At 41.2% G+C, this 13,836-nt stretch overlaps 1 protein-coding gene across 2 annotated transcripts in view; it reads right to left on the bottom strand.

The window, feature by feature from the left end:
- mib1 (MIB E3 ubiquitin protein ligase 1) overlaps positions 1-13,836 on the bottom strand; it is a 176,970-nt gene that overhangs the window by 39,735 nt on the left and 123,399 nt on the right. For both annotated transcript variants that reach the window (XM_067980727.1, XM_067980726.1), the window contains exons 13-15: positions 5,984-6,116; positions 4,400-4,486; positions 3,241-3,402 (exon numbers count right to left, since the gene is read on the bottom strand). In XM_067980727.1, the coding sequence (XP_067836828.1) occupies positions 3,241-3,402; positions 4,400-4,486; positions 5,984-6,116 (382 nt within the window). The remainder of the gene's footprint in view (positions 1-3,240; positions 3,403-4,399; positions 4,487-5,983; positions 6,117-13,836) is intronic.

Below are 13,836 nucleotides of genomic sequence, written 5' to 3'. Positions count from 1 at the left end.
GTGTTTAAATCCCTATATGACCTTACCCCTCCCTATCTATGTAACCTCCTCTAGCCCTGCAACCCTCAGAGAACTTTGCGTTTCTCCAACTCTGGCCTCTTGTGCATCCCAAAGTATCTTCAGCTGTCTAGGCCCTAAAGGTTTGGAATTCCCTCCATAAACCTCAGACTCACCACCTCCCTCTCCTCCTTAAAACCCATCTCTTTGACCAAGCTTTTGGTCACGTCCTCTATTATCTCCTTTTTTGGCTTGGTGGTGATTCTTGTCCAATTACACTTCTGTGAAGCACATTGGAACATTTTTCTTCGTTAAAGGTACGATATAAATGTAAGCTGTTGAACTGACCAGTTATTGAAAGCTGTATACATTTTCTTCTTAATGTAACTATTGAGCTACCTTATCTTCAACATGTGATGCAGCACTGGCATATGGGGATGTTTATAAACTAACTTTTAGTAACATTTAATTTTGATTGAAATAGACCACTCTGTTGAGAGGGGGAAATTTCCCTACAATATGTTGACGGAATGTTGTGAGCTTCAGAGTTCTTGAAAAGTTATTTCATTTTCAGTTGTTGTAGATGCAAAATAAATAATACATCAGAGAAATTGAGACAGTGTTTCTTTAAGTTCTTATGATGTCATAAAAAGAAAAAAAAACTGTAAATATAAGAAATCAGATATAAAAATGTAAAGTTGCATTAAGACAAAAACAATCACCTTTAAGTAATATTAACAGCCTGCAGAAAACTGAAGTCAATATTCAAATAAGATTTTTTTTAAACATAAGTACGTCCATCTTGGCAATTGATGCCAAAGAATGTTTCTGCTAGTGATGTAATCTGTTCACTAATATGTATATTACCCAGAGGAAATGTGCTTATCAAAGCTTTTTATCATTTTAGGCTTCTAAACATTATTCAGGAGACTCTATAAATCTCCTTCTCAGAGTCTGCTATTTTGGATCCATGCCAGCATGGAGACGCAGCAGCTGTGTGTTTTCTCACCCGCCAGCCTGACCCCACTTCCCTGTTGATGCACAGTCTGGGTCAATCACAACAGACTCGCCATCACAACTGAGATTTGATACGACACATAACCTCAAGATGAACCAAAATCAATTTCATGTGCATTTACTCTATTTTAACAGAAAAACTCTGGCAGATAACATTCATAACTAGAGCCATTGAAAACTAAAAAAAATCACTGTAATGCTCCTTTAGGATTAGACTACTGATTGAGTGTTCTTGACAACTTTGCTCAAACCCAGGAGAAGTTAGTTTTAATTGTATTCGTTTGTTTCATGACTGCTTTAATTTTTTTTAAATTGGCTATAGTTTGTCCTACTGAAACCAAAGAAAACAAATTGGACTGTGACAAACAACAAGCTTCTAGAATGCGCTAAACCTAAGGAATGGTGCCAAAAAATGGGGAACAAATACAGAACTTAAAGCCTTGCGGCTGCATGCCCTTTAATATCATGTGCCTCGATTCTCATGTCTTTTTTATGCCACTTCATTACATGCCTTCTGATAATCCATACAGAAAACATACATTGCATTCCCTTTCACTATACTCTTGACAGTGCAACACCTCTGTTCAAGAGAGGAAAAGAATAAACAAAGAAATTCGAGGCCAATTAGTTTTATCTCCGTTGTGGATAAACTTCATGAACCCATAATGTGAGATGAAATTAGTAAACAGGGCATGGACTAAAAAGGGATTCTCAGCAGGATTTGTAACGAGCAGATTGTGCTTGACTAAGATAATTGAATTTTTTGAGGAAATCAGACTGCATAATAAAAGGGAATGGGGTGGACTTCGTACATATGGATTTTTCAGAACGTCTTTGATAAAATGGACACCAATAGTGTCACATCATCCAAATTAATGTTTTATGAATCGCTCGACACATCCACCCGATCACAAAACAGTCAATAAAATTTCCCTTTTCCATACTCAAATCTCAAGACAAGTTTTACTGAATGTCCATCTTACCTATCTAAATTAACAAGTAGACATTATGTTTTAATTTTTATGATTAACTGAACAGCGGAGTTAATATACTGCCTCCCATTACACCTCTTAGGAGCTATATGAACCCATAGGAACAGGAGTAGGCTTTTCAGCCCCTTAAGCCTGTTCCACCATTCTATTAGATCATGGCTGATCTATACTTAAACTCAATTTACTGCCTTTGCTCCATATTCCTTGATACCCTTACCTAATAAAAATCTATCAATCGCAGTCTTAAAAATTTCAATTGACTCAACATACACAGCCTTTTGGGGTAGGGCGTTCCAGATTTCTATTACCCCTTGTGTGAAAAAGTACTTCCTGTTTTCATTCCTAAATGGCCATGGTCTCATTTTAAGATTATGCCCCCTTGTTCTGGTATTGTTATGGTGAATATGCACTATACCCCCTCCAAGGCCAATATATATTTCCTGAGGTTCGGCGGCCAAACTGAACACAGTTCTTCAGATGGGGTCTGACCAAGGCTCTGTATGACTGAAGCTCTTTCCCTCTTGTTCAATCCATCCCTCTGATGCATGGCATGCACCTAAATTGCAGTCCAACTGCATGCCCTCATACATCCAAGTCCCCAAGCATGTCCACTTCATTTGCCTCCATAAAACAGTACTGTTCTCTCCTGCCCTCACAATGACATATATATTCAGGGAATGTTCCTGAGAAGTGGATCTACCTTCTGTGAGAAAATATAGCCTTCTTGCATTCGCAAACATATTGAATAATTCCAGTCATAACAGATTGGTTTCTGAGCATTAAGGCGACATTGTTTTCTGAATATTTATTTTGTCATCGATTGAACAGGTAAATTTATCAGCACATTTTGAAGGAGTGGGGGAAGAAAACTTGACAACTATGAAGCAGGAGGTAACATCTCCAGCCATTGCTTCCCTGCAGCAGTGTGGTTGAAATCAAGAAATTAACACAAGGGAATTACAAGTATAAATTCGAATGCCTTCACTCCATTACATTCTTTGGTACAGAATTTCTGAAAGAAAGATACAGGTAACCTGGACACCTTATTTTCATAAATATTAAACAATAGCTATGTTCTTTGCCATAATATTCAATTTGTTAAAACTGGTCTTACTTTAAAGAAATTAAAGCACATATACTCAAGAAGAGTAGCCATCTATATACATAACAGATATACGATTGAGATATAACATTGTTTTATGCAACTAAAAATTAGAGAAAAAAATGTATTTACTGTGTTCTTGGAGGGCTCCCAGCCACTATCTACTTTGCCCACATCCTGCATATCTTGCAGTTGGCGGAGTTGACATAAGGTATGGTGTCGCAGGGCTTCATGGAGAGGTGTATCTCCATCTTTATCCTGGATGTCCAATTTTGCAGCAGCACGAACCAGTAGCTTAAAAAAAGATTAGAAATCTAGCAGTTATTACTTTTCCTCCTGAAAGCCAATGTTTTCAAATGTTATTTTATCAACTCTAAATTGGATGAATATTGGTTCTGATAATCAAAACTCATTTTATGTTGATATTTTTAAACCCAGCTTTCAGTTAGATTAAAATTGAATTAACAAATTGGAACAGGATATAAAGCAGAGGTGTGAATGAAAATTTCCTATAAATACATACATAGTTCTGCTACACAGAGAGAAACAGAAGCAGTTATATGATAAATAGTGGCATTTTGGTGAGATTTTACTTACATTGCCAATGACTACCACAAGCACTAAAACAGCAATTTGTGGTCAGTTGTTTCATCACAGTAGTTGTTGGGTGCAAGAACACAAAATACTACAGCAATGTGTCTTTGACACAATATTACATTTTGTTGCTCTTGGATAGAAGTTGCATGTGTGTGGAAGGCTAGTAATACATCACAATCACACCTTAAGAGTCCAAAAAACAGCAGCGAGGGGTACTGAGCTCTCAGGTCATGCTTCTTTGAAAACCTGTGGAGAGGAAAGTTGTTGCAGGTATTGTGTCCTGTCCCCCCCCCCATTCTTGATTTATTTTTAATATGATTAATTATAAATTTTAATTATATGGTGCATTGCAGGGAGGCAAGGGGAACCAACAGGGACTGAAAAAAAATCAGTAATGTGATTGGTTTCTTTTTCGTGAATGTAAATTTTCTTCAAGATAGTGAAGTATTTGGTATTTCTGAGAGTTGAAGTTTTTTTTTTAATAGATTTTAGTACACGTACAATTTGAACCAATCAGCATATTTGTGACCTATGGACACAAACATTTGGTCTTATAAATGCATCAGATACATGCCATTATATTACATACATAGTTAGACTATAGAATTATATTATTTTTGAAAACACATCATTTTCCTTAACAGCCAATTTGCACTAATTCACCATTTCTTACATTTTACACAGATTATCTTACCCGAACAATTTGAGTGTGCTGACGCTCAACAGCGAGATGCAATGCAGTTTGCTGGTTTACATTCTGGATATCCAGGTTAGCACTGCCCTGAAACAAAATGCAACAAATATTTAAACATTTGTGACCTGAGTGACAAATCACACCAATTCTGATTATATAATCTCCCAGTTCTCATTTACAGTATTTTTGCATTATAATTGGGTAGCACAAATAAATAATTACTTTTGTGGTAATCCCAATTTTCTAATTTAGTTGTGGCTAACTAACCAAACATTACTTTTATTTCTGGAATAAATGCTTTGTGTTTTACAAATCGTGGAATATTGTAGGTTTCTAGTGCACCATTCATCTGAACAGTCATACATTTAAATAATTCAAGATCAATCAGAAAAGGGTGCACATCAAGCTAAAAATGTGGCCCCCAGCAAAGCTGCTTATGGTCAGTACATGTATGACAATCCATTTCAATAAGCTTTTCCAATCATTGGATCGATAACCAGTACATCAAGTTCCCCATGTTCCACCAGTCAACATAACAGCAGTGCAATTTGCAGCAATTGCCAGGTTACTCCGACAAGTCCAGGCTGCTATTGACTGCACTCGCATGGTGATTAACGTATTGCTATATGAGCCAGCAACTTATGAACAGGAGAGGGTACCACTCCCTCAGTTGACGTGTAAAATATGCAGGTTCTACATAGCACCCTGATAACAGCCATGATGCGTTCATTCTGCATCACTCCAACATCCTCGCTATTTTTGACCAAGACCAGTAGGTCCAAAGGTGGCTATTAGGGGACAAGGCCTACCCATTATTGCCACAGCTGATGATACTCATTCCACCCACGAATCCTAGCTGGAAAGCGATACAATGAAAGCCATGGGAGCACCAGAGCAGTAATAGAGCAAGCTATTGGTATGCTGAAACGGTGTTTCAGGTGCCTGGATAAACCTAGGAGATTCCTTCAATACCGACCCCATCAAGTCTCCCCTATCACGGTCGTCTGCTGCCTCCTGCATAACCTGGCCTTGTAAGGGGGCCAAGACATCAAGCCAACAGCGGCTGAGGTCATCATCGGAGGAAAAGCCCAAGAACAAGAGGATGCAGGTGAAGCTGCTGCAAGATCTGCACAGCAAGCAGCCAGGGATATTAGGTAGCATCTCATAGACCAGTATTTCCAGCAAAAGATCTGAAACAACACTCTGCATCAACAGTCCTTCAACACCAGCCCATCGTTACCCTCCACATTGCAAGAACCCCCCCCACCACCCCAGATTCTAACCACCATTTGCACAGACGCCACCTGCCACTGAACAGACAACTTGCACTGTTCAGTCACTATAATTTTTAATGCCTTCATAGACTAGCCGTTCACCATGGCCATGTAGTTCTCTTAAGTATTTTCTTACCTAACCTACTGCATCTATGATTTAAAAAACTATAAGTTAGCATTTAGTTTTAGTCACAAATCATTATATTAGTGAATCTACACTTAATAAATCTGTCCTTTTTAAATCATAGCAGTTTTTTTCCCATCATAATGTAAATATTTTCAGCCTATAAACTCTAAGATAAGTCCATACCTGGTGCACCAACAATTCTGCCACTTCAACATGATTGTTAAGTGCTGCTAAATGCAGAGCAGTATACCCATCATCCTTTTTCTCATCCACAATCCACGGCCTTGGGAGTTTGGAAAGTAACACACGCATGGCACTAAAATAATGAAAAAAAATTGTTACGTGAACCATTAATTCCAATTGTCTTCTTTTCCTTACATTCAATTTCAGTACAGTTTGTAACGTACATTTTTAACCACTCAACCTTCTAGCCTTTCACAATTAATGAAAAATGTAAAACTCAGGAAGCCAGAATAAAAATATCACTGAAGAATTATATTCAACTTCACTCTACATTCACTTGATAGTTCAGTGAATTTATCCAGTGAGTAGCACATAGACCAGGAAAATTCTAGGTTATGATTTCCAGTCTGTACTGAGATGATTTAAACCAGGGGAACAGTTAGGGAGCTACATCGTCATCTGATAGGTTCCTGACCCTGATTGTTAGCTAGAAAACTGTACGAGAACAAAGAGTTAATGAGAAATTTGCATACAGCAACAATTAGGCTATAGTTAGACTATTATGTGCAATTTGGGCATTGTATTTATAGAATGGGCATTAAAGTTGTAGATTCACCAAAATGATGCCAGAGATGAGAAACTATAGTTACAAGGAGAGATTAGAGATACTGAGATTATTTCCACTGCAGCAGAGAACACCAAGAAGTGATTTAATACAGATTTTTTAAATTATGAAGAGTTTTGATTGGGTGAATGAGGAAATATTATTTCTGTCACTTGTGGAGTCAGTGAGGAAGGGACATGAATTTAATCACTAAGGGAGTGAGAAGTGAGGTTAGAAGAGGGTTGGTGAGGCATGGAATGCTTCGCGACGAAGAATAGCTGATGCAGAGACCACTGCATCTTTTAAGGAGAAAGTGGATAGATATTTGAAGTAGACAAATGTACAGGCCTACAGGAAGAAAGCAGAGCAGTGGGATTAGTTTTAGATAGCTGTAGCAAAGAGCTGACACAGACATGATAGGTCAAAAGGCCTCCTTTTGTGCTGTAAGCTTCTATGTTTCTATAAATCTTCCTGGAATTGTATATGTTCATGTGGAGAGAACAGGATCGGGCTTGGCTATGACATTCCTCCATTGTTGAACAGCCTGTTGATACTCACTGTCCAGGCTCACTCAAACAATGGTAACTTAGGTGACAGCGCCCGTAGAATCATATCCCAGCAAGGAATCAATACCATCGGTAGAAGTGGAAGTTGGCAGTGAAAAGTTTGGAAAAGTGAAAATATGAAAGAAAATTCATTCTCCAGGCACACCACAATCTAGCAATGTAGATATTAGGCTAACTTGTTTGGATCTCTTATTATATCATTCGTACTTCTGAAACATCAGTTAACCACCCACCCCGCCCCCTGAAAGTCACAAAACCTCTAATAATGGCTTTCCATCCATACTACTATAACTTCTGACTAACTTTGAAAAGAGATCAGGTCACCTGCCTCTAAAATTTACTTACATTAAACTATTAGTTAAATTTATCATTTACATAAAACCACTATTTTCCCTACACTCCACAGCATATACACACACACACACACACACACATACGAGGGGATAAAAATAGCACACAACATACCACGAACTTAATCAAAATTTAATAAGATTAATATTTTGTTGGTAACACAGCGCTGATTTAAGAGCGGGGGTTATAATATTAAACTTTGCAAAGACCCAGCTGTGCCATAAGTATCATTTTTTAAAACTGTCATACAGTCCAGAAATGAAACCTCGCCTGACTCTCTTCTCTCATGTCACTTTTAAGTTATAAGTACTGAATAAATCAATGTATGTAATACAGCTATTTAAACTATAACTACTAAATTAAAAGTCAGCATGAAGAAATTTCCGAAATGTCCTAAATGGCCAATTTTCAATATTATTTTGTTTAATTCATCCATTATGAATAAATCTGAATTGTTGCTTGATTTATTCAGGTTAAATTATATACTCTGCTGTTTCCTCAGGATTTTATCATAAACACCTATGCTGGCACAAAATTATTAGAAACTGTCAGTCACACCCATTCTGAAATAAAAATTAACAGTGCACTGCAGACAAGTTCATTTCTGCAATAGCTCCTTCTACAGCATGACCATAGGTTATATCAGTTTGCACTCCTTTGGCTTTCATTTAGCTTAAAAAGCCAACTTTCAGCTCTTGTTTTAAAAAATAATTGCTCCCACCTCCAAAACTCAGGGCAAGTCAGGAGATAGGAGGTTTAAAAGTTCATCAGAAGAATTAAGGAATGGAAAATATAGATTGGATGATAAAAAAGTAAATTCAAAGTTTAAAAAAAGAGAATTAGAAAGGAGAACAGACTAAAAGGACAAGCAGAATGAAACAGTTTTCAATCAAAATGGTTTTTAAGAGTAGAATTATTACGGTAGTAAAAAAAAACATAAATGGGTAGCTTTATTAATATAATAGTATTTCATCATTGCAAGGGCTGAAAATTTGCAAATTTGTCTGACCATGATGATTGTTATTTTCCTGGACCTGCCAGCAGCATCAATTAGTTAAGCACAATTCAAACTATTATTTACCTCATAACATATAGAATTATGGAATGTACACATGCTTCAGTTAATACAATATATTTTAAGTGAACTGTTGGTTACTGATGCTTAATATTTCTCATTTGTTTTTGCTCCTTCTAGAATTATGCCAATAATGTGCCTAAAGAATGTAGAATTTTGATTTCTCCACAGAAAGTTCCATGAGTAAATTGAAAATTAACTGTACAAAGCTTAGGAGGTGATTTAAACCCTACCTTCCCGGCGGAAACCAGATGGGTGGGCAGTTAAAATCGTCCAGGTTACCTACGCGCCCTGGTGAAACACTGGGAGCTGATGGTTCCCGAGTTTAACTGAATAGGCGGTAAAGACATCCGGCCAAAGCTGGTGAGGTCCTTTATTACACATGTATTAACGTGACACGACTGCAATTTTAACTTGTCTGCGTGAGTGGGAAGCCAGTGAGTTTCCCCATAGGTGAAGATGGCGAGAAAGCGGATCGGAGCCAGAAGAGGCCCAAATAGGAAATTTTAAAAAACAATTTTTCTGTGGAGCCCGGAGGAGCAGGACGCGCCACCCTTTCCCGATTGTGAAACCTCCGCGGGACGGCTCCAGCAGCCGATCCTACCACTTACCTGCTGTCTGCGGGCGGCATGTTTCGCTGTTTCACACTGACTTGCCTGCTAGAATAGGTGGGAAGTCGGCAGGCGGGATTTGAATGAGGCCTGGGAATTAAAATACCTCAGGCCTCATTTTTGGAGCAGCAGGTGAATTTTTAACTCTCACCGCTATTCACCCGCCAATAACTGGCCCGGAGTTAAAACCGGGTCTTTAGTCCTGCCAAACTTATTGGTTAAGTCTACAACTTTTCAGTCTTAGATCTGAACAAATGTAAGGAGTCCCCAGTCCATCACCGGCATCTCCACATCATTAGATCTGAACAGCATAGCAATGTAAAAAATCCTTGATGGTAACCATTCTGTTTGTCACAAAATTCTGCTATATATACTCTGAACTAATGTAGGTATTCTTCATAGGTATCAATACATCTGGGATTATTCATCAAGGGCACCCAACATCAAGCACTCTGATTAAGTACGGCATTACCAGTTGCTTCCTCCATACATAACAGCCTGAAAAACTAGCAAATCTGACCAACACTTTAAAAAAACTGAAATAGACAAAATAAAGCTGATAGTTCAAAAACAACCCAAAAATCAAAGCGTATGACACGTGAAAGCAAGTAATTACACTGAAAGCGCTGTGTGCATGAGCATGTAATTTAAACTGTGAAGATACCCAACATTCTTTCACTAAGTATATGAAAACCTGCAAATAGACACAAATGTTGACGGCAGATTTATTTTTTGAGGGAGGGGAATTGGGGGCATGCTTTTTGACTTCTCTCTACCCCCTTCACATTGCTGCTCTGGCTACTCCTCTCACCTCCCCATTATCCAAGTGGACTGGTGTTCCTGGCTTCTCCTTTTCTCTTTCGCTTCCCCTCCCCAAGTGCCGCAATTAGCTTCTCCTTTCTTTCCTTCCTCCCACCCCTCCAGTGCTGCTCCTTGCTTCAATTCTTTCTCCCCACTTCCTGGCTTCACCTATCCCTCCACAAATGCTGCGGCTTTCTATCCAGCTTTCAACCCTCAAGTTCTGTTTGTGCCGTTTTCTCTTTCCCAAAGGGCTCTCAGCTAGATGAAAATCTAGATTCCAGAGGTGGAAGGCCTCATTTAGGGAAGGAAACCCACCGTTCTTACCCACTCTGGCCTAAATATAACTGCAGTCCTACACCAATGTGGTTGACTTTTAACTGACCTTTGAAGTAGTCTAGCAAGCCACTCAGTTATATCAAACCACTAAATTCCCTACCTAACAGCATTATGGAGCACCTTCATCACACAGACTGCAGTGGTTCAAGAAGGTGGCCCACTTTCAGTTAGGGATGGGTAATAAATGCTGGCCTTGCCAGCGATGCCCACATCCCATGAACTAATTAAAAAAAACATGAATTTGCAGCTTTCTCTGTAAACTAGGTTCTACTTCAGTGCCCAAACGGACCACTTTTCAAGAGTATGATTTCAAAATTTCATTGTAATACAAGGCTGAAATACTACAATCAAATTATATATTCTTTAATGCACAGCACGAAGCCTTGAAGGGTCTTTTGGACCTGGAGATCATACTGAGGTCAGTGTATTTTTTTTTATTATTCATTCTTTGATGTGGGCATCGCTGGTAAGGCTGGCATTTATTGCCTGTCCCTAGTTACCCTTGAGAAGGTGGTGGTGAGCCACCTTCTTGAACTGCTGCAGTCCTTATGTTGAAGGTTCTCCCACAGTGCTGTTAGGAAGGGAGTTCCAGGATTTTGACCCAGCGACGATAAAGGAACGGCGATATATTTCCAAGTCGGGATGTTGTGTGACTTGGAGGGGAATGTGCAGGTGGTGGTGTTCCCATGTGCCTGCTGCCCTTGTCTTTCTAGGTAGTAGAGGCGTGGGAGGTGCTGTCAAAGAAGCCTTGGCGAGTTGCTGCAGTGCATCCTGTGGATGGTACACACTGCAGCCACGATGCGCCAGTGGTGAAGGGAGTGAATGTTTAGGGTGGTGGTTGGGGTGCCAGTCAAGCGGGCTGCTTTGTCCTGGATGGTGTCGAGCCTCTTGAGTGTTGTTGGAGCTGCACTCATCCAGGTAAGTGGAGAGTATTCCATCACACTCCTGACTTGTGCCTTGTAGATAGTGGAAAGGCTTTGGGGAGTCAAGAGATGAGTCACTCATCGCAGAATACCCAGCCTCTAACCCGCTCTTGTAGCCACAGTATTTATGTGGCTGGTACAGTTAAGTTTCTGGTCAATGGTGACCCCCAGGATGTTGATGGTGGGGGATTCAGCGATGGTAATGCCGTTAAATGTCAAGGGGAGGTGGTTAGACTCTCTCTTGTTGGAGATGGTCATTGCCTGGCACTTGTCTGGCACGAATGTTATTTGCCACTTATCAGCCCAAGCCTGGATGTTGTCCAGGTCTTGCAGCGTGCAGGCACGGACTGCTTCATTACCTGAGGGATTGCGAATGGAACTGAACACTGTGCAATCATCAGCGAACATCCCCATTTTTGACCTTATAGGATGGAAGGTCATTGATGAAGCAGCTGAAGATGGTTGGGCCGAGGACACTGCCCTGAGGAACTCCTGCAGCAATGTCCTGGGGCTGAGATGATTGGCCTCCAACAACCACTACCATCTTCCTTTGTGCTAGGTATGACTCCAGCCATTGGAGAATTTTCTCCCGGATTCCCATTGACTTCAACTTTACTAGGGCTCCTTGGTGCCACACACAGTCAAATGCTGCCTTGAGGGCAGTCACTCTCACCTCACCTCTGGAATTCAGCTCTTTTGTCCATGTTTGGACCAAGGCTGTAATGAGGTCTGGAGCCGAGTGGTCCTGGCGGAAGCCAAACGGAGTATCGGTGAGCAGGTTATTGGTGAGTAAGTGCCGCTTGATAGCACCGTCAACGACACCTTCCATCACTTTGCTGATGATTGAGAGTAGACTGATGGAGCGGTAACTGGCCGGATTGGATTTGTGCTGCTTTTTGTGGACTTGGGCAATTTTCCACATTGTCGGGTGGATGCCAGTGTTGTAGCTGTACTGGAACAGTTTGGCGAGAGGCGCAGCTAGTTCTGGAGCACAAGCCTTCAGCACTACAGCCGGGATCTTGTCAGGCCCATAGCCTTTGCTGTAACCAGTGCACTCAGCCGTTTCTTGATGTCACATGGAGTGAATCGAATTGGCTGAAAACTGGCTTCTGTGATGGTAGGGATATCGGGAGGAGGCAGAGATGGATCATCCACTCGGCACTTCTGGCTGAAGATGGTTGCAAATGCTTCAGAGCCTTGTCTTTTGCACTCACATGCTGGACTCCGCCATCATTGAGGATGGGGATGTTTACAGAGCCTCCTCCTCCCATTAGTTGTTTATTTGTCCACCACCATTCACGACTGGATGTGGCAGGACTGCAGAGCTTTGATCTGATCCGTTGGTTGTGGAATCGCTTAGCTCTGTCTATAGCATGTTGCTTCCGCTGTTTAGCATGCATGTAGTCCAGAGTTGTAGCTTCACCAGGTTGGCACCTCATTTTTAAGTATGCCTGGTGCTGCTCCTGGCATGCTCTTCTACACTTCTCATTGAACCAGGGTTGATCCCCTGTCTTGTTGGTAATGGTAGAGTGAGGAATATGCCAGGCCATGAGGTTGCAGATTGTGCTGGAATACAATTCTGCTGCTGCTGATGGCCCACAGCGCCTCATGGATGCCCAGTTGAGCTGCTAGATCTGTTCTGAATCTATCCCATTTAGCACGGTGGTGGTGCCACACAGCACATTGGATGGTGTCCTCAGTGCAAAGACGGGACTTCGTCTCCACAAGGACAGTGCGGTGGTTACTCCTACCAATACTGTCATGGACAGATGCATCTGCGACAGGTAGATTGGTGAGGACGAGATCAAGTAGGTTTTTCCCTTGCGTTGGTTCGCTCGCCACCTGCCGCAGGCCCAGTCTGGCAGCTATGTACTTCAGGACGCTGCCAGCTCGGTCAGTAGTGGTGCTACCGAGCCACTCTTGGTGATGGACATTGAGGTCCCCCACCCAGAGTACATTCTGTGCCCTTGCTACCTTCAGTGATTCCTCCAAGTGGTACTCAACATGGAGGAGGACTGATTCATCAGCTGAAGGATGGCAGTAGGTGGTAATCAGCAGGAGGTTTCCTTGCCCATGTTTGACCTGATGCCATGAGATTTCATGGGGTCCGGAGTCAATGTTGAGGACTCCCAGGGCCACTCCCTCCTGACTGTATATCTCTGTACCGCCAACTCTGTCTGTTCTGCCGGTGGGACAGGACATACCCAGGGATGGTGATGGAAGAGTCTGGGACGTTGGCTGAAAGGTATGATTCTGTGAGTATGGCTATGTCAGGCTGTTGCTTGACTGGTGTGTGGGACAGCTCTCCCAATTTTGGCACAAGTCCCCAGATGTTAGTGAGGAGGACTTTGCAGGGTCGACTGGGCTTGGTTTACCTTTGTCGTGTCCGGTGCCTAGTGGTCTGTCCAGTTTTATTCTTATTGTGACTTTCTGTAGTGAGATTGTAAAACAGAGTGGCTTGCTCGGCCATTTCAGAGGGCGATTAAGAATCAACCACATTGCTGTGGATCTGGAGTCACATATAGGCCAGACCGGGTAAGGACAGCAGGTTTTTACAACAATCCGGTAGTTTCATGGCTACCATTA

The sequence above is a fragment of the Heptranchias perlo genome, chromosome 3 (assembly GCF_035084215.1).
Source record: "Heptranchias perlo isolate sHepPer1 chromosome 3, sHepPer1.hap1, whole genome shotgun sequence".
NCBI lineage: Eukaryota > Metazoa > Chordata > Chondrichthyes > Hexanchiformes > Hexanchidae > Heptranchias > Heptranchias perlo.
The sequence above is the reverse complement of the archived record's forward strand: the minus strand, read 5'-3'. Positions and strand labels throughout refer to the sequence as shown.